This window comes from Podarcis cretensis (genome assembly GCF_951804945.1).
Source record: "Podarcis cretensis genome assembly, chromosome: 17".
Taxonomy (NCBI): Eukaryota; Metazoa; Chordata; class Lepidosauria; order Squamata; family Lacertidae; genus Podarcis; species Podarcis cretensis.
Window position 1 is genome coordinate 35,008,160 of NC_137187.1, and position 21,404 is coordinate 35,029,563.

The 21,404-nt window shown below is 47.2% G+C and overlaps 1 protein-coding gene, 1 long non-coding RNA gene and 1 pseudogene across 3 annotated transcripts in view; 1 reads left to right on the top strand and 2 right to left on the bottom strand.

The window, feature by feature from the left end:
• Positions 1–21,404, bottom strand: part of LOC307206784 — a 610,614-nt gene that overhangs the window by 481,876 nt on the left and 107,334 nt on the right. The window lies entirely within an intron of this gene.
• TUBB4A (tubulin beta 4A class IVa) lies at positions 2,357–21,179 on the top strand. Its single transcript, XM_079960097.1, has 4 exons — positions 2,357–2,516; positions 14,548–14,656; positions 16,470–16,580; positions 19,387–21,179. Exons 1-4 carry the CDS (start codon positions 2,460–2,462, stop codon positions 20,442–20,444), a joined length of 1,335 nt encoding a protein of 444 aa, XP_079816223.1. The 5' UTR covers positions 2,357–2,459; the 3' UTR covers positions 20,445–21,179.
• Positions 17,017–18,050, bottom strand: LOC307206760 (large ribosomal subunit protein eL21 pseudogene; annotated as a pseudogene). The gene has a single exon. The product of its transcript is annotated as a large ribosomal subunit protein eL21 pseudogene (transcript).

The window sequence follows — 21,404 nt, forward strand, 5'->3', positions numbered from 1 at the left end:
GACAGCTGTGAGTCCAAAATGACCCCCAGGCTGCGCACCTGGTCCTTCAGGGGCACAGTTACCCCATTCAGGACCAGGGAATCCTCCACACCTGCCCGCCTCCTGTCCCCCAAAATGTCCAACACCGCTTCTGACTGAGTGCAGGAAGCTTCTGCATCCAATCAGAAGCTGCACCTTGGTTTTCGAACAGTTCTGGGAGTCGAATGAACTCCTGGAACAGATTAAGTTTGACAACCAAGGTACCACTGTACTGGCTATATACCCAAAAACAGGTGAAGATAACTCTATTGAATAAGTATTATACTCCGTTTGGGGATTTTTTATCTTTCCCTGAATAACTTGGTGTATTTTAAAGCATCCATTGCAGACCCCCAAGCCGCAGGTGCGTGTTTTCCCCACTGGAGAACACGGCTCAGGAACACGGCCTAGACTGTCACTGCCATTACAAGTCTTTTCCTCTTGAACGGCCAATGCAGGTGGGGAAAGTCCAGCATCTTGGCCGTATCCTGCTCATGCCGTGCATCCTCAAAGATCCATAGGGAACAGCAGTTGGCATCGCAACACCTCTGAGCTCAAGCAGGGGTGCTTTTCCTGCTCCCCTAGCCCCCTACCCCTGGTGCCCCAACACCATGTCAGTTTGCATTTCTTAGTGCAGAAAGTATTGATCTGATGTGTAGAGATCTTTTCTATTTTAATTAATTCAAGAAGGTTCTGGAAGCTTCTGTGTGTGGTATTAACAAGCAGAAGGTTCGCGATGTTTGGGTTATTCCTTCAGAGAAGCTGAGTAAGTACAGCTGGCTTAGTTACCTCTTCTGTCAAGGTCATGCTGACTGTAATAATAGTAGACCAGTATAAAGTAAGCAGCACATAAGCGGCACACAAAACGCTACCAAACCATTCTACGTTCTAAATCTTAGATTAATAATCCAAAAATTGAGAGAGCTATGTACAAGATCTACTACAGAAGCCACAAACAGAAAACTCATTCAAATTGTGTCCAAAAGGAAGATTCAGTCTTTAAAGTTCCTTTAGCCAGGCTCCTGTAGATATGAACAAAAGTAAGTTTGATCAAACGAAGTGTAGGCGATGTGGCGCTCAAGGGTTAGATATCAGCGAGGATAAGTTTTGTTTTTTTTTAATATTTTTTTTATTAATTTCCAAATTTTTAACAAACAGAAAAACAACATAAAAACAAACACAAAAGAAGTCATATTTTCTTTACCTTATTTCCATAAACTTCTTTTCCCGGACTTCCCCATACCTTCCCCTTTTTGCATCCTTTATTTTAAACAATTGTTCAACAACCCTTCTTAGCAAATTAACTATAAATTCATTCTCCTTTTCAATTTCGCCTTAAATTAAACACAATTTTACCGCTGCAATTCTGCGTCATTCCTCTCCCTCAGCATTTTAGCACTCCTCAATTTTGTAGTAACTCTTAAGATATATTTTAAACTTCCTCCAATCTTCTTCCACAGTCTCTTTCTCTTGGTCGCGGATTCTGCCGGTCATTTCTGCCAGTCCCATAAAGTCGATCACTTTCGCCTGCCATTCCTCCAGCGTGGGTAGCTCTTGTGTCTTCCAATACTTTGCTAAGAGAATCCTTGCTGCCGTAGTAGCGTACAAAAAGAAATTCTTATCCTTCTTCGGCACCAGCTGCAGCGAGGATAAGTTTGATCAAACGAAGAGCCGGTGATGTTACGCACAAGAGTTAGACAGGATGCTGGCGTTTGTCACCTGTTTCGCCCATGAAGAGTCTGGGGCTTCTTCAGTAAGTTCTCTCTCACAGTTTTGATATATTTATAAACATTCAACTTCATATGCTAAGTTCTTTCTTGACTTGAGCATTTATTCATTTACTAAGACTGTAATAATAGGCCAGAAGGAGCCTGGGATTCACTTTCTTTCTATCTCTCTTTCCTTCTGTGTTATGTTCTGTAGATAGGATGCTAAGTGTTAAAGCTTGGTCTTATTATAAGTTGTTGTAAGTTTAAGTTAAGTCTGCAGCAAGTGGATTTCTTATGGAAGAAATGTATTGGATTTGTGACCATTGCTCTGTTGGATGAAATACAATTGCCTCTGGTCTATTTGGGGGGGATCCCGCAACGTGTTTAAGTATTTGCTCTGCTAACTATACGTTGGGAATTCTGCTCTGGATCAGTATTGAGTAGCATTACAGGACGCACCAGGCCAGGACACAGAAGAGGCCAACCGCTCGGGCGTCTTGGTAACGCGGCGGCAGCCGGGAGGGCTGACAGGCGAGGATCGGCGGCGGCGGCGGCTGCGTCGACGGGCAGCTTCGGCCCATGCGCAGTGACGGGCGCCTGCCCTGCCCCTCCCTTCCCCGCCGGGCCCTATTTAAGGCGCGCGAGCGCAGCGGCCAGAGGCAGAGAAGCGCGAAGGAGCGGCGAGACGAGGATCGGAGTCCTTGCGCAGCGTCCAGCCACCGCCACAAGACCATGAGGGAGATCGTGCACCTGCAGGCCGGCCAGTGCGGCAACCAGATCGGGGCCAAGGTTAGGGCACGGGGCAGGGGCACGGGGAGCCGGGGGTGGGGGGACTAGGGCCACGTTCCGATTGCCACCCCCACGGCCATGGGGCCTCCTGGCTCTCGGGGTGGGCGGACGGACCCCCCGAAAAGGGCGCTCGGACCCTTCGCCCCCCTTCCCAGCTGGGCGGAGGCGCATCGGCTGGTCTCCTCTTCCCCGATCTCGGCGCCTTTTTCCTGGGCGGCCTGGCGCGCGCCATGCGGTGGGGTGGGGGTGGGGGGTAAGGAAAATTTAAATCTAGAGGGGGGTCCTCCAGTTTTCCCTGCCCCCTACCCTGACCCCCGTGGGGAATTGTAGCGCGGAGGCTTCCCGGTGGCGGCTCCTTGCCGGATCGTGCCTGGAGCGCAGGGTGGGGACCCGGGAACGAGGACGAAGTGCTTGGCTCCGTGCGCCACGGAGAGCGGCTGCCTCGGTTGCGCCCAACCGATCCCCGATTCGCGCGTCTGGCGCTGCCTTTGCGCGCCTTGTTTTCCCGCGTGCGTGTGTCTGGCGGGGCTGCGGATCTCTGCATTGCGGCCGCCAACATGGCTTCCGCCCTTAGCCGCTTACGAAGGCATCTGGAGGGGGGCGATCTCCTCCGGGATCTTCGCCCCCTTCCTCCCCTGCGCCGCAGACGGATTCTCAGGCGGGGCTCTCCGTCGCCGGTGGAAGGCTAGACACCCCCTTCCCTCCTCCGTGAGATTTTGGCGCAGTCTGCTTAGGTCTGGAGGGAGGGCGAGGCTTGGCCGAGCTGCCTTGCTGCCAACCCAGCCGTTGGAGAGATGTGTCTTTTTGATTTGATCGCTTCATCGATCTCCCGCCTTTCCTCCAAATGATGGTCAAGGCGACCTTTCGGCGTCGTCCAGTTTAGTGGGACAGCACTGGGAAGCCTGGAGACGTTTCCCAAAGGAACGCGTGGCACAAGATTCTCTCTCCCTAACATGGATGCAGATGGAATCCGAACATGCTGTATAATGCTGCGTGAGAATGCAGCAGAATCAACGTGTGCCAAGCACACTGCGGTGCAGACGCTGTACAGCAACAAGGGAATGAGAACTGTGTCAGAACTCTGTTTGGTGCAAGGCAGAATCAAACAGAAGGCATTCTGTCCTCCCCCGACAGTGTCTCCAGGGATGGGGGAACTTATGGCCCCCTGGATGTTGCTGGACTCTTCACTTCCATCAGTCACGGCCAGCCAGGCCAATGGTGCTATCCAGATGTTGTTAAACTACAGCCACCATCGCCTCTGACCAGATTTCCATGCAGTGTAGGATGGGCACCCTTTGGATATGCTTATTGGGCTAAATTAGCACACCTAAAATTGCCTGTTCTGTTTGGTTGTTTACTTAGGTCAGTTCCCATGGTGCTTGAGGGGAGATGCTTTCTGATCTGTGTCAGCCTCCATTATGGACAGCCTCCATTATGGCCAAAAGTATATTGGAATTTATTTATTTTTTCATTATTGTTTTGGGATTTTTACATACATTATATTATCTCCTTCCAATTTTTAAATTTCCTGTACAATTTTTCCTTCCCCTCCCAACCCCCCCCCCCACCCAATATCCATTGGAAGGGTTCAAACAATTATCCTCAGCCACAGGCATCGCGTCTTTAGTTTCCACCAAATGTCTTTTGTTCCAGTAGTTTCTATCCATTGAAGATAGGAGCTCCATCTGTTCCTTATCGTGGTGGACTTGACCTTCCACGTTGTATCCTGTGATGTTACTGCGACAATGTCCGACTGAATTAGTTCAAACAAATAACTATTCCATGCCTCTACTGTCCATTTTCCCCTCTTTCCAACCTAAAACTATCGTTGCCTTTCCCGCTAATATCATACCTTTGAAAGTAAACTGGTCCCCTTTCTCTATAGCCGTTTTCCCCAGTATACCCATTGTCATGAAATCAAAGTCTATTGAAAGCTTCACTTTAAACAGTTCATTAATAACCTTTAGGATTTTATTCCAGAATAAGTATATTGGAATTAACCATCCCTCATGTCTTGGCCCGAACTTGGTTGAAAGGAACGCAGTTGGCCAACTAGTCCCATCATTTAGCATTGGATGATGTCTGTCGCAACTGCAAATTACCTTCAACCCCTCTGAATTGATACTGTTAACCTGCACCCGCAAACTGCAGGCTTACCAAACCCTCAGAAAAGGATTCCTCTCCACCTTTCTCAGATGGAGAGAGGAAGTAGGTTAGAAATGAAACACACCTTTCCACCCTGACCCTCAGAAGGGCTCCACCCTTGTTAGTGGTAATACAAAGGTTGCCATCAAAAGCAAGAGTTACTTATTTGTGGAGAGGTAGGTGAGCCTTCAGGTTCTCACGTGGGAGAGAGCTGATCTTTCCCTTTCTACAAAGCTTTTATTTGCTTTATGAGGAAAATGCATGGGAGGCAGAGTCTTTGCTGCTAAACCAGCTTTCCTTGTAGACTTAATTAAGATACGCTGAGGTCTAACTAAAGCGCACACGCACATACCCCACTCACACACCAAAACAAATCTCACTACAGCCAGCCAAAGACAGCCAAACACACCTTTGGTCACCCCCAGCCTCTCTCACTGCCAAAGAAATACCACAAGCGAATAGTAAGAGAACCCACACAAGTGACACTGACACAAAACCCCACACATGACACTAAGTAGAAGAATAAAAGCATTGTCCCCTCCACCTCTTTCTCCCTTTTCTTCCTAACCTAACACTGTGTGCAACAGTGTCTCACAACAAATGAAACTGATCTGTAGAAAACGCAACTTGAAAAAAGAGACAATGCATGTATTTTTGTAACTTAAGAAATCTTTAATAAAAAATATTTTAAAAAGAAAACAGGTGGTTAACCTATGAGGATGGCAGGCAGAAGCTTAAATAACTGAAAGCTGGTTCATGCAAAGTAGTTCTCCACACAGCAAGCTAAAAATTGGGGAGAAGGGCTCTGGCCTTATCTTCTACAAGGAGAAGTTTTCCGTCAGGCACCCCCCCACCTGCAATCAGAAATGGTATGGCCCAGACACCAGTTTATAACTTAAATGACAGTCAGACCTGAGTCACCATTGCAAAGCTCACTTTTCTTCCATTTGAGAGATTGGCAAGGGAAGGATCAATCTTTGACTCGTCCAGAGTTTCTTCACTTGTTAGCCCTCCAGGGGAAGATCGTGCCAGGGCAATTGCTTCTTGGGCCATGTGCCCAGGCCTCTCATCAAGATGGCTATCCCAAGTCCTGGTGACTTTCCTCACTAAGAATGGCTGAAGAACTAGCCTGGCAGCTGTTTTACTGCAATGCCCTTTGAAGATTATGCTGTAGCTCTCCTGACACAGAAAAAAATCAGCTTCTCTCCCTCCCTGCCTTAAACATCTGTCTGATTTTCATGGCTGAACCTGGTGGGGATCTGAAGGCATTAATAAACCCAGAGCTCAAAGACTTATCTGCTCAGCATGCTGGGATGAACGCAAACATGTGCCCATGTAGAACTGATGCATTCTTGGACAGAAGATTCATCTTGACCTCTAGGCTCAATGCAGCTATAGCAGCAGAAGGTGGGGCTCTGATAGCGCCACGGGCTTCACGTTGCATTGATGTGTCTCTCCCTACCCCTCTACACACACACACACACACACACACACACACACACACACACTGAGCTCATAGGGCACTCAGGAACGATTCTGAACAGAGCCAAGCTGGCTTAAATAGTAGCCTCACCCTTTACGGTAATGGGATCTGGCTTGCTCTCTCCCCACATAACGTACCTCCTGCAGAACAAAGGCAGCAGCTGTGCTCCCAGGCTGGTTTTCAGTGTGCAGGGGCATGCCGCTCCAGCAGAAGGCTCCTGGGGAGAAGTCTTGCGTGCTCACCTCTTCCCATTGGGTGGTAACTTTTTTTAAAACAAAAATGGGCTTGGCCTGAAGCATGCAAAATGGGAGGTGGCTGCATGCTCGAGATGGAAGGCCCCTCTTCATTTTAAGGCACGGCCACATGGAGAAGAAGCTGCAAGCTAGAACTGGCTGTTTGTTTGGGGGACCAAGTGCAGAATGAAAAGCCAAGCGTTCCAGCGCTAATCTGGGAAAGGCATGGCCCTCGTTTATGGTAGCAAAGTTTCAAGGGACGTTGCGAGTGCAGGCAGGGTGCTGGAGAATGGGTGTGTTCTCTTTGAACACGTCACTGGAGCCTGTGAAGCTCCAGCCTTTTCCTGCAGCCTGTCGAAGCCTGTCAGCCATCTTTGCTGTCAGCACACCAGCCTCTTGGGCTAGAAACCTCTTCGCTCTCCTCGCTAGATTTATGACTGCAGCGCTTGCCTCTCCCGGCTTGTCCGGCTGCTTTCTTGGGTGTGTGTATGTGTGTTTGCACAGAGAGAGGTGGCGTTAAAGAGTGCACCAACGTCTGTGTCCACCCTTGTGGACTCTCCTTCAAGCTCTCCCCCACCCTCGGGCTTTTACAGGCATTGGGTATAAATAGAATCTGCCACTCACAGTGCTGCGGTTCCTGCAGCAGTGTGAGGGAAGCAAAGACTGACAGAGCGACTCCATTTTAGAGCTGTGCACAGTGCTCTGCCTGCAAGGGGGAGGAGGGAGGGGGTATGATATGATTTCAGGCAGTGGGCTTCCTATTTGTATGCTGCTCCGCCGGGGAGATCTACTCTTTTAAGCCTCTCAGACTTAAGTGATGACCGCTTATTCCCAGAGCAGGTTTTGCTGCCTAAGGGAAGGGCAAACATGCAATGGGAGAGATTTTGGGGAGCAAGTGTGAGCCCAGGGGGTTCTGTCCCAATCTCTTGAGGAGGTGGCCTTCATTATATAGTATATCAGGGTGTAAAGAGCACGTTCATTGTCATTGTTGCAGCAACTGCGTATGGTGAGTCTGCATTTCAGATGGGAACTAAGGGGGTTTGGTGCACAGATCTAGTTACAGGCAGGTAGCCGTCTTGGTCTGCAGTAGTCGAAACAAAATTTTAAAAAATCCTTCCAGTAGCACCTTAAAGACCAACTTAGTTATTGGTATGAGCTTTCGGTATCTGAAGAAGTGTGCCAAAATTGGTATCTGAAGAAGGGTGCATGCACACGAAAGCTCATACCAATAACTAACTTAGTTGGTCTCTAAGGTGTTACTGGAATGAATTTTTTTATTTTGTTTGGTGCACAGAGTGAGTGTAGATTTGTTTAAGCCACTTAGTGAAGTCACGGCAAAGAGATTTCCTAGTAGTTCACAGTTCAGTCTTATACCACTGCACTGCTCCCTAGGTTGGGTGGGAGTCGGGAAGGCTGTTTTGAGAGTCACCTGCTCTCTGCAGCTACCATATATCTAAACACCTGTTGTGAACCTGGTGCCAGCACAATTTTGAGACTTCCCTTTACAGTCTGCTTGTCCCTTAAGTCAGGATGGGGAGGGAACATGTGGCCCTCCAGATATTGCTGGCCTCCCATCATCCCCGACTACTGGTTGTGCTAACTGGGGCTGATAGGGGTTGAGGCTCCAACAGCATCTGGATGGCCGCAGGTTCCCTTCTCTACCTTGGGTACCCCAGGGCCATGTTGGTCCCGTTATCTCCACCGCCCCATCACTGCAGCTAAGAGTGTAGCATGCCAGCATTGGCCAGTTCCCGTCTGCCCCTTTGGTAACCTGGATTCTACAAATTGCTTGCTGACAGCTGCCACCCTTTGCCCTTTCACTGGAGGCCCAAGAGAATTTTTGGGAAAGAAAGGAGGGTAGCTTCTCTCTCTTTCCGCTGGGCTTTTGCAGAAGGTGGATGCAGAAAGGCTCTGCTTGCAGCTTCTGTGAAATCCTGACGCTGAACACCTCTTCATTTCCCAAGGTCTCTGTGTGCCACAGGACTCAAGGGCGGGAGGTGCTGATAAGCCAAGCCAAAAATCTGTGGGGATAGAAGGGGGGAGGAAAATAGTGAATAGAGATCCCAAAGCTTAGAGTCTGTTTCCAAAGCAGAACTGAGATGTCAAGTTTAACAGTGGATTTCCTAGGGCTGGTACATCAGTTGATTTCTCTACATAGTTATTGGCTTAGTAAGAGGACACCATCAAAAAGCACTGCATCAGTGGGGAATGTCTGCTGCAGGAACTCTTTTGAAATGAACCAGCAGTGCTCTTGCACAGCTCCCATTCATTTCATTAGAGCTTGTGCCTCATCATTAGTTTTCAACCTTTGGTGCCGAAATATTTGGATGGGCATGAGTAGCAGACTTGAAGAGTGGCAAAGAGCACTCACTCCATCCCTATTGACTTCTGAACCACTTTTACCTCTGATTAAATCTGGCTGCTCTGGTAGCTAGAGCCTTTCAGAGAACCCGTTGCTTGGGAACACGCCACAAAAAGGTGGCCTTGGGCGTACATTCTTGCCCGACCTTCTACCTGCTCTCCCCCCCCCCCCCGCATTTGCCTCCTTGTCGACTGTCTCTTATCAGGTGTATGCTGTGACCCTCACATGGTGGGTGCCACTGCTGAAGGGCAGCTAGGAATCCTCCTAAATCCTGTATATCTTGGATTTACCTGCCTTCCCCCATTAAAGCAGAATATCTGAGTTTGGGTTGTATTCCCAGTATCAAATGTCTGGGCATCTAGTATATATAACTCCACTATTTCAAAAAGGTATATTCCTTGCCTAGTTAGTATTTCCCACTCACCATTCCATCCACCCTACTTTGCTCATTCCATTTAGGATTTGGAGACAGGATCCATAGTTTCTTGGCAGTGGTTATTCTCCTGGGATTTTCCCCACGCTTGTTGGCTGTAGTGCAGCCAGCATCAAGGAATCCTAGCACAGCATTAAGCCGAGCGAGAGAAGGTCACTGCAGTATTTCTCTGCTGCAAGTTGTCAGGATGTCAACCCACCTTGCTTTGAAACTTGTGGAAGTTTGAAATGTTTTTTGTGCCTAAACTGATGTCAAGGGAGGGTAGGGGCAATGTTTAATTTCTAAAAGGAAAAGTAGAGAGCCGTGGAAAGATGCCCTGTTCCTTAACGCCATGTGTGTTGTGGACAGGCCTGTAAAACAGTTCATTATTATGATCGCTGCATTGAAGACTCTTAGGCAGGTCTTCCATGGGCTCGGCAGTGAGGATATCCTTTGAAAAACAACCAGGTTTTGTAGTGAAGTGGTCTGCCACCAGTGCTGGATTTACGTATAAGCTAAACAAGCTATAGCTTAGGGCCCCACTCTCTTGGGGGGCCCCAAAATATTTAAAGGGAAAACCCTGGATGTTCATTCCCAAAATATAAGATAAAAAACAAATAAAATAAAACCTACATACAGCAACAGTGTTTTGTGTTGTGTAGGTTCCTATGATGTAAGTCATGGGCCCTGCCTGCTAGCCTGCTCCCTAAAATATCACTGGTTTGCTTATTTCTATATATAGGGTGCCTACATTCTGCATGGACTGGTTGCATGGCAACCTGTGCAAATGGCTTTAGATACCTATTGGGTCCATAAATCGCCATATAGCATATACAGTGGTACCTCTACTTACGCGTACCTCTGGTTACGTATCCTTCGGGATACGCATGTGGCAAACCCAGAAGTATTTTTCCGGGTTTCGCTGCGCATGCACAGAACAAGTACCATCGGTTGCGGAAACCTCGGGATCCGACTGGAGCTCCAGAACGGAACCCGTCCACAACCAGAGGTACCACTGTATTCAACACAAAAAACAGTGACAATTTGTTGTTGACATAGGACAGCTGGACATATAAAGGGCCCCATTACCTTCAGTAGCTTAGAGCCTCATCAAACCTAAATCCGGCCCTGGCTGTGATGTTATTTCTTAAAAGGGTTCAGTGCATCAGTATGGTTTCTCCTAAGACTGGGGAATGGGGACCTGTGGCTCGCCAGATGTTATCCCCAGCAGTTGACTGGTGGGAATTGTGATCCAAAACTTGAGGGCCATTGGTTCCACATCCCTGCCATGCAACCAACTTAAAATGTGTTAAGGGCGCTAACAGGTTGCACCTATTCCCAGCCTCAAAAACCTTGCAAGCTAAAGCTCATGCTGAGCAGGAAGTGCATGGAGCCAACATGTGCAACCCCTTTTCTAATTGGCTCCTTGGGGGATCACAGCTGACTTGCAAACCTGGGTGGCTTCTCATGACACAATGAATGGGCTTTGTGAAGCGGTTGCGTTGGTACCAGATGGTGGTGACCTGACCCCTCAGTTCAAATGACAACTTGTTGAGTTTCCACAATGGGGTTGCTTCCTTAGTTGCAGTATTAAATCGCGGGTGTGGTTTCTGCAGTCAAATCATGTATCTAAAATACAACACGAGACTGTGTGTGTTGTGTGTTATGTTACTCTGTTGCTATAGTTCATTGTACGTGTTACTTAGCAATACAATGTGTCTGCCTAATGGGAAAAACAAAACACACACACAGAGAGACGCGACATTATTGGTGGCCGTTCTCCCATGTTCAGGTCTCTCTCTTTTTATAACATTTTATTAATTTTTCAAAAATAAAACAGTAACAGTGTCAAATCAAAACAAAATAACTCCCCTCTCGTCCCTTCATTGGTTCCATTGTTTATCAATGTACTTCATGTCCATTGTAAAGTTACAAACCATTTTATTACTTATTATCCTTTCAAAGTTAAATTACAAGTAGTATTAAAACCCTGCCAATGTATTAATCTAAGTACATTGCTTTTGAATATGTGCAATAAACTCCTTCCAATCTTCCTTAAATTCGTTATCGTCTCTTCCTCTTAGTTTCATTGTCAATTTTGCCATTTCAGCATATTCCATTAATTTAACTTGCCAATGTTCTTTAGCTGGGACACATTTCCATTGCTGTGCTAATAATAGTTGTACGGCCTCAGGTCTCTCTCTCAAGTAGATGCACTTATAGGCAGCTCTGATGCTCCCAACATTCGGTCCAAACACTCAGGGAAGAATGTGGTACAGTGGTGCCCCGCAAGACGAACGCCTCGCAAGACGGAAAACCCACTAGACGAAAGGGTTTTCCGTTTTGGAGGCGCTTCGCAAAACAAATTTCCCTATGGGCTTGCTTCGCAAGATGAAAATGTCTTGCGAGTTCCTGCGGTTTTTTCCCCTTTCCCCCCCTTTTCCTAAGCCGCTAAGCCGCTTATCAGCTGATCTGCTGATAAGCCGCTTAACAGCTGATCGCTAAAAGCCGCTAAACCGCTAATAGCGCTAATCCGCTAAGCCGTCAATGGGCTTGCTTCGCAAGACGAAAAAACCGCTAGACGAAGAGCGTCACGGAACGGATTAATTTCGTCTTGCGAGGCACCACTGTATACAGGGGAACAGGAAGCTGCCTCATACTTTGTCAGACCATCAGCAACGCTGACGGACTGTAGTTCTCCAGTGTTTTGGACAGGGCTCTCACCCAGCTATATGCTGGGAGGTGCCACGAATTGAACCCGGCACCCTCTTCATGCTGTGCTTTGGTCCCTCTCTATAGTCAGGCTGTATCATTTTCAAAATACATATGGGTGGTTGTTTGGAAGTGTTTCCATATCAAGAGTCTCTTGCAGGTAGAAGCCTAACTTGTAAAGGAGACAAACAATTCTAGAAGCATCCTTCTTGGCATACTAGACTTCTGCGTGCAAGGATACTTTGTTGGGGGCCCTTCCAAGGAATGCCTTCCCATTCTAGTAGTGCTGCAATCTCACAAGGGCTATACCATACACCTCCCTGCATGACCAGGTGACACAGGAGTGGCTAGGAGAGCTGGTTTAGAAGTGGTGGCATGCAGCAAAGTTAATTATTGGATGGAAGCCTGTGAAATCTGCCCTGTTCCTTCAAGATGGGCTTCCTTTAAGAAAAGCTTTTTTTAAAAAAAATAATTTTTTATTAAGATTTTAAAGGTTACAGGAAAAAAATAAAAAGAGAACAATCGAAGAAGAAAAAGAAAAAACAGTACATATATAAAAAAAATCAAAAAACAGAAAAAAGAAGTAAAAAACCAAGTCAAACCTTTAACTCACTTACTTACATTCACTTATTTCCTTGACTTCCTCACGCCTCCCATTTTTGTATTCTAATTCAATTAGATATTCCAGCAAATCCTTCCAACTTTGTTTTTATCCTAATATTTTATATTAACTTACTATAATTCCCCTCTTTATATTCTAATTCATATAGATATTTCAACAAATCCTTCATCTTATTTTTATCCTTATATCTTATCTTAATATACTGTAATTTTCCATTCTTTCTTTCACCAAATAACCATCCACTTTTATTTTATTTAATCTTATTTCTCATTAACACTTATATATCTGTACTTATTCTTAAGACGTTTCCCCTAGGGTAAAAAAAAAAAAGATTCCATTCCACGATTTTCCCATCTCTCATTAAAAGAAAACAAAAAACAAATTATATTATATACACTTTAAATTCCCAATTTTCTTCCACCAGATCCCCTTCCCGGTTTCGGCCATACTACCCTGAACACGTCCGATCTCGTCCTTTAAGAAAAGCTGCACCTTTTCCTCTGTAACTGGAGTATGCAGTGTTCAGGCTTTGGGGAAGTGTTCGGGTGTGTGCTTGGGGTCCCATGTGACGCCACAAGTCTGCCCCGCTAGGCCCAACCACCACCATAAATTGAACATACTTAGTTCCTCACTGCCATCTCCAGCCACCATGTTCCCCTTGCAAAATCCCTCTGAGGAGTGGGATAGGCTGAGAAATGGTGACTGGCTCAAGGTCACCCAGTGAGTCTTGTGTCTGAGCAGACATTTGAACCATGGGGCAAGCAGAATCCAAGGGTGCGCCTTCTAGAACCTCTCCCCAAATCCTCTTGTTCTTTGCAAAGCAGTCTCTGACAGACATGCTTACGTGGAAAGCATTCCTTGAGAGTAGAACGTTTGGCCACGAAAGAAGACTGGCAGACAAAATTAATGGACTATGCAGAACTAGATAAAATGACAGGAAGGATTTGAAACCTGCAGGACCAGAGATTTGCTGACGACTGAAAAAAAAATATGCAAATTATTTGAAGAGCAACTGTAATCAACAAATTACGTTAGTAGGATTACAAGAAGTTTTATAAGGAAAAATATACAAAATATTGCAAAATAGAGAAAGAAGAGAGATTAGTTATGAGATTTAAAGGTAATAGTGAAAGTAAGAAATGTATATTAAGTGATTAGATTGGAAAATTTCAGACGTGATTGATGGAAGTCCAAAAATATTGTATAAGATGTAAAAGTATGTTTAATTATTTGAAAATGATATATATATATATATATATATATATATATATATATATATATATGAGAGTAGAATGTTTAGAAACCACCGTGTGCTGAATCGCTTTGTCAGTTTGCTTCTCCCTAAAGCTGAATGTCTTCTGTCGCCCAAGTTCCTTTGGAGGTCAGGGCTTGTTGAATGAAGAGCAACCAATACCCTCAATTGGCTGCTGCTTGAGATAATGGGTAGCAAATCCAATACATGCCGACTGGTGAAATGATCTGAAGTAGGGGGTGATGCTGATACCTGGCCTACCCTCCTCGAAGGTATCTGAGTTCATTGCTCTCTTGCAATGGATACTACTGGCAGCTAACTGCAGCCGGGACGAAATGCATCCCCTTGCAATGATAACCTGCCCGTGAGACTAATGAGGGGAGGCATTTGTGTGACTGGAGCTGCTTAACTGCTGTAGGGATGGGAAATCTGTGCCTTCAAAATGCTGTTGTATCTCGGCTTCCCTCGGCCCCCACTCTTTGGCCCTGCTGGCTGGGGCTGATGGGAGATGAAGTCCAGCCACCTCTGGTGGGCCCCTTCTCTGTTCCAGTGCGCAAGGTGGTAAAACCCAAATGTTCCTCCCCGTGTTCGCACAGGCGCCCAATGCACCGGGAAGAAACCCACTCAGTTCCCACTGAAATGAATGAGAACTAAAAGGCACAGAAGTGTCTTAAAGGCCACCTGAAATCTGCCACTTGCTACTCCGCATCACAAGAGGCCAGGCTAGACCTGGTTTTCAGAAGGGTTTGGTCAGATGACTCCTCTTAATGATGTACCCCCCTTTTCTTATCTTTTTTTCACCTGCTACAGTTCTGGGAAGTCATCAGTGATGAGCACGGCATAGATCCCACCGGCACCTACCACGGAGACAGCGACTTGCAGTTGGAGAGGATCAATGTCTACTACAATGAGGCCTCAGGTTTGTTCCTGCAGCACTGCTGTCCATTTCAGAGTTCAGAATTCTTTCCTTGTCTCTTTCCACGCTCCTCTGTATGATCAGCTACTTTCTCTGCACTCCCTCTTGCCTTTCACAGATCAGGGATGGGGAAATTGTGACCTTCCAGATGTTGCTGCATTCCAGGTCTTCTTGGCCCCAGACAGCACAGCCCAGGGTGGGAGTTGTAATCACACAACTGCAGGAGAGTCACAGGTTCCCCATCTTGTCATAGAAAGTGACAGTCCTGACTTCCCCAATTTTTGGCTAACATTTGCTATTTTAAGAGCAGAAGTGCAGTATTCAGAGTGGCATCTCTGTTGTACCCTACTTTGATGGGCCCTATATATGGTTGTGTTCAGTTTGTGTCTAGGCTATAGTTGACAGTTTGAATCCACACAATGGGGTGAGCTCCCGTTGCTCTGTCCCAGCTTCTGCCAACCTAGCAGTTCAAAAGCACACCAGGGCAAGTAGATAAATAGGTACCACTGTGGAGGGAAGGTAAACAGCGTTTCCGTGCATGCTGGCTTCCATCACAGTGTCCCATTGCGCCAGAAGTGGTTTCGTCATGCTGGCCACATGGCCCGGAAAGCTGTCTGTGGACAAACGTTGGCTCCCTTGACCTGAGAAGCGACATGAGCGCCACAACCCCATAGTCAAGCTTGACTAGACTTAACCATCCAGGGGTCTTTTACCTTTACTAAAATTCAGTTGATGCGGCTCTCTCTCAGATCTGTTGTCTCTTCTAATTAAGCCTTGGTCTGCTGTTTTCTCTCCCCCAGCCCCCATACAAAAGCGCTTTGCTATATTCTATAAGTTGACCTCCAGCTAATCCTTTTCTGTTGACCTAGTGGCACCTAATCTCTCTATCCCTATGTATCCCAAGTGTGGATCATAATAGACTTGAGGGTGGGGACTGAGATGGAAGATGCCTAGACCGAACTAAATCAGTAAGTCTGGTGTCATCAGCAAATGGGATCTGCCGGCTCTCAGAACAGGCTCCTGGCTTTCTCCATGGGGTCAGTCCCTGCCATGGGACTGTGATCAGGAATGAGTGTGGGAATAAGAGCCTGTGGCAGCTGTTGCCAACTGTTTCTGGAATTGCTGCAAAATCTCTGTGGAAGGGACCTAGCGGTTTTTGTTTGATGATGGTGGTGGCAACTCTCCCTGCAGAAGTGTCTCAAAAGTACCGTATTTTTAGCTCTATAAGACACACTTTTTCCCTCCTAAAAAGTAAGGGAAAATGTGTGTGTGCCTTATGGAGTGAATGCAGGCTGCGCAGCTATCCCAGAAGCCAGAACAGCAAGAGGGATTGCTGCTTTCACCGCGCAGCGATCCCTCTTGCTGTTCTGGCTTCTGAGATTCAGAATATTTTTTTTTCATGTTTTCCTTCTCCAAAAACTAGGTGCGTCTTGTGGTCTGGTGCGTCTTATAGAGCGAAAAATACGGTATTTCTTCTCTTTGTTGGAGAACCCAGAGGATGGTTAAGACCTAGAGGCAGGTCTGCTACTGAAGTGAAGCTACATGGCCCTGTAAGCAGCCCAAGGAGCTGTCACTGTGAGCTCTTGGAGTAGACATCGGGAGCCTTGTTAGGTACCACTTGCTAGGTACCACATACCATGGGGAGGTATTGCTGGACTTCGACCCCTACCAGTCCCAGCCAGCCCACTAGTGCGCTCCCATCTTTTGAACTGGGTGGTTTGCTCAACATGAGCTGGTCAGATTAAATGCTAGTATATCTGTTGGGAGGGCAGATTCTTAAACACTTCTAAAAGCCTTTTTCCTTCTCTCCATTCAGGTGGCAAGTACGTGCCCAGAGCTGTCTTGGTCGACCTGGAACCTGGCACGATGGACTCGGTCAGGTCCGGCCCTTTTGGGCAGATATTCAGGCCTGATAACTTTGTCTTTGGTAAGGAACTATTGCGGAGGAGCATCACTGAGCTGCAGCCAAGCTAAAGGATGTTGGGGGAGGGGAAGAGAGAGAGAGCTGTAATTGATCACAGGAGCTCAAACCTGAGGCACTTGAACTGTGATCTGCTGCCCACATAGGCAAACGGGGCTGTAGCTCCATGGCAGAGTGTCTGCTTGGCATTTAGAAAGTCCCTGGCATTTCCAGGTAGACTTAGAGACTTCTGCCTGAAATCCTGAAGACAATTCAGGTCTAGAAGGTCCAGTGTTGTGGCAGCTTCGTGTCTTCCAAGGGACATGGTGGGAGTGGAGAAACAATTGTTGGTAGCTGGGTGATGAAGCAGAAAATAGTGTTGGGCTTGGCCGATCCAGGTTCAGATCTCTGTTCAGCCATGACATTCAAGAGTCACCCAAGGGACCATCTTTTTTTTCCCAAGTCCTCAACATGGTATTTTATTTTGTTCACGTACACTATGCCATAAACTCATATGGAATTGGTTCCAGCAGCTCTGGCTCCTCGACATTGTTTCTCACAAAGCGGGCTTCTCTTGGAGGAGCAGGCTGGCATTTTAGTCCAAACCAAATTCCCTTTTCCTTTCCTTCTTTTTTCTTTCTTTCCTTTTCTTTCACATGCTGCAAGAAGCTGTCTCTGCTCTTTGAGTGCTTAATATGCTCAATTCGCACATTAATTCTCTTGGCCAGAATCTTGCCCTTAACTTTATTGTTCACAATAATGCCCACAGCATGCTGGGTAATGTCATATACCCTTCCTGTCTTGCCACAGTAACATTTGTGGGGCATGCCTTTCTGAATTGTGCTCGTGCCCTTTATGTCAACAATATCACCCTTCTTATAGATGCGCATGTAGGTAGTGAGAGGGACCACACCATGTTTGCGAAAGGGTCTTGAGAACATGTGTCCACCTCTTCTCCTTGGTGTTGGTCATCTTGACGGTTTACTGTAAGATGGCGTCCGAGGCCAAAAGGCCCAAGGGGACCATCTAGAGATCCATCGTGTGACCTCCCTTCTAGGAGGGTGGGGTGGGTATACACATGAATTAGTTTCATGTCACGATACCTGGCACCAAATGAAAAAGCCCAAAGTGGCACCAATTCAACCTTTGGGGGAACTGCTCATGCCCAGGGTGCCTTCTGCTAGCAGGAATAACCTTATTTGCTATGTCCCAAGTTAAAAACTACAGTTGCTTGATGTAGCATGCATTATGCAAAAGCAATTCTTAATTAAATTGCCCCCATCGTGTGTGTGTGTGTGTGTGTGTGAGGGAGGCCTGGAGGAAAGAGCCAGAATGAGCTAGCAACCACTTTTGGCTATCTCTGTACTACTTTTTGTTCCACAAGCACAGGCATGTATGTTCTGAGTGTGCTGACGGAAGCTGCTCTCTCCTTACTTGACACATGCAAAACTTGGAAGTTTGACCTGGTTTGCATTGTGGGGAGGAGGAGGAATGTTCCAGAATGGAGCTGGGGGGGGGAGGGTTGGGGAACTGGGGAATAGCAACAGCGTTCTGTAATGCAGAAACTCAGCTTTTATTACACCTACCAGCTCCTGCGATGTACAGATGGTCAGATATAATGTAAATCAGTGGGGTAAGGGAGGTTGAAATAGCAACATTTGGGCATGAGGATTATTCGAGTGAAAGGTTCTTTGCAGTTAAAAAAATGCTTGTGGAGAATAAGGAGATCAATGTTTTGTGCACAAACTCTTATTTGGCTTAGGTCCTAGTTCTGTAAATGTAATTCTAAAGCAGCAGGGTTTTTGTTTTTTTAAGGTTCTTGCTTTTTGCAAGAGATAATTATTCTTAGCAAAAGCAAATGATAGGAAGCCACGAAGGAGCAGTTAGTCATGCAGGGCACGAAAACACCGCACCCTAAGTACAGGAATGTTTTACGTAAGCTGCCTGCAGTTCTCCAAAACATAAGGGCTAGGAACCCGCTACTTAAATTATGGTGGAGATTTCTCATCAAAACTGGATCTGTATGCACAAACTGTTACGTAATGTACTTACACAACAGTTATTAGTGGTCCCTGGGAGCATGGAAAGGATAGCTTTGATGCTTTAGACTGCAATGCTAACTCCACTTACGATTGAATTCAGTAGGACTATCTTAGTAGACATGATAAGGATTGCAACTGTTAAGTTACCTGATACTACCCTACATTGAGGCTTCAGGTATGTCACCCAAAGGTGACAGGAGTGGTCTGTAAGCTTTGGGCTGAGCTGAAATTATGGGAGTGAGAGGTCAGTTCTGAAGTGTTTTTGTTCCCCATGAATGGGGGCACCTCTTTGGGTCACTATTCAGGGGGCAATGTAAAACAAGAGTCGAATGGATACAGGTAGGTAGCCATGCTGGTCTGATGCAGTCGAAATGAATGAATGAATGTCCAGTAGCACCTCAGAGACCAACTATGTTTGTTCTGGGTATGAGCTTTTGTGTGCATGCACACTTCTTCAGATACACTGAAACAGAAGTCACCAGACCCTTATATATAGTGGGAAGGTGGGGTGGGTTATTTCTAAGAAGGGTAGTAGGAGATGGGTGATTGGCTCAATGGGTATGGTAAACCTGTTGACGACTGATAATGACTGCAGTTAGTCCTACAGGAAAAAGCAAGGGATAGTATGCAGAGGACCAAAAATAGCTTTAGCAGGTCTCTCCATAGTTTTCAGTTTAGTAATAAGAGTCGAATGGTTTGCCTTCTTAAAAGAGACCATATTGTTCAGAAGAGGCCAGTAACGAGGTGATGACCTTTAACCCCCCACTCCCGACTTTCTCCTTGCTGCTCAGGTCAAAGTGGTGCTGGGAATAACTGGGCCAAAGGCCACTACACGGAAGGAGCTGAGCTGGTGGACTCTGTCCTAGATGTGGTCAGGAAGGAAGCCGAGAGCTGTGACTGTCTTCAGGGGTTCCAGCTCACCCACTCGCTAGGCGGGGGCACCGGATCAGGGATGGGGACCCTCCTGATCAGCAAGATCCGCGAGGAATACCCCGATCGTATCATGAACACCTTCAGCGTGGTGCCATCACCCAAGGTTTCGGACACAGTGGTGGAACCTTACAACGCCACTCTCTCAGTCCACCAGTTGGTGGAGAACACAGACGAGACCTACTGCATTGACAATGAGGCTCTGTATGACATCTGCTTCCGTACCCTAAAGCTCACCACTCCCACTTACGGAGACCTCAACCACTTGGTGTCCGCCACCATGAGCGGTGTGACCACCTGCCTCCGTTTCCCCGGCCAGCTCAACGCTGACCTCCGCAAGTTGGCCGTCAACATGGTGCCCTTCCCTCGCCTTCACTTCTTCATGCCCGGTTTCGCCCCCCTGACCAGCCGCGGCAGCCAGCAGTACCGGGCCTTGACCGTGCCCGAGCTCACACAGCAGATGTTTGACGCAAAGAACATGATGGCAGCCTGTGACCCACGCCACGGCCGCTACCTAACAGTTGCGGCCGTCTTCCGCGGCCGCATGTCCATGAAGGAGGTGGACGAGCAGATGCTGAACGTCCAGAATAAGAACAGCAGCTACTTTGTGGAATGGATCCCCAACAACGTCAAGACAGCGGTTTGCGACATCCCACCCCGCGGCCTCAAGATGGCCGCCACCTTCATTGGCAACAGCACGGCCATCCAGGAGCTCTTCAAGCGCATCTCCGAGCAGTTCACAGCCATGTTCCGCCGCAAGGCTTTCCTCCACTGGTACACAGGCGAGGGCATGGATGAGATGGAGTTCACAGAGGCTGAGAGCAACATGAACGACCTGGTCTCCGAGTACCAGCAGTACCAAGATGCTACTGCTGAAGAAGGGGAGTTTGAAGAGGAGGCAGAAGAAGAAGTAGCATGAAGATCTCCTCCTTCTCCTTCCCCCATGACTCCTCCTTCTTCCCACCAGTCCTCTGAACCAATGGACCATACTGCTTGCGCTGGCATAGACTTGAGCGTTCTAGGCCAGGGTTGGGGAGCCAACGGCCTTCCAGCTGCTGTTGGACTTCACCTCCCATCTTTCCTGACCATTGGCCAAGCCGGCTAGGGTCGATGGGAGTTGGGAGTCCAGCAATGTCTGGCGGGCCGCCGTTTCCCCATCCCTGCTCCAGCCCAACCTAAAGCAATTAAAAGAGTTGTGAATTTAAGTCCTTCCCCACCTACCCATTGCAAATATTTAAAAGGAGTGATGGCTGCAGAATTGGTGACTGGGTAGAGGCTTCAGAGTCGTGTTTGGGAATGGCAGTAAGTGGGTAATATGTCTAGCTATAAAGCACTATATTTTCTCAGCTGACCCCCACATCCCTTCTTTCCTCTCTGCCCACCCTCCAAGGCACCTTCCCTGCTGCAATGTCTGTCCTTAGTGTTCTGTGGTCATGTGAGTTTTTTTGTTTTCGGAGATGAGTATGCACTAACTCGTAACTCGCATTGTTTCTTTTCCATCCATGCTGGGCTTAAAGAAAAGATGAATGGAACTCAGGGGGGGTTGGTTTGAGGGGGCTGGGGCTCTGTCCTTTAGGGTGAAATGTAGTCCCCCTTTTGAGTGTTTGCTGTCAAAGCAGTTATGTCTCCATAATAAACTACTGAATAACGATAACGGGCTAATGTGAATCATTGAACAGGTACTGTTGGGGGGCTTCCCCACTCCTAGGACCATCCAGTCAGCCACCAGCAATACAGAGTCATGTGCAAGAAAAGGGAAATGGGAGAGGTTGGTGCAGTTCCAACTATTATGCCTGATTGGTTTCAGCCTTGTGGCTTGGAAGCGGCCTTCATTTGTGTGCTTGCAAAAACCTGGAACACTTTGGATGCAGAAATCTCA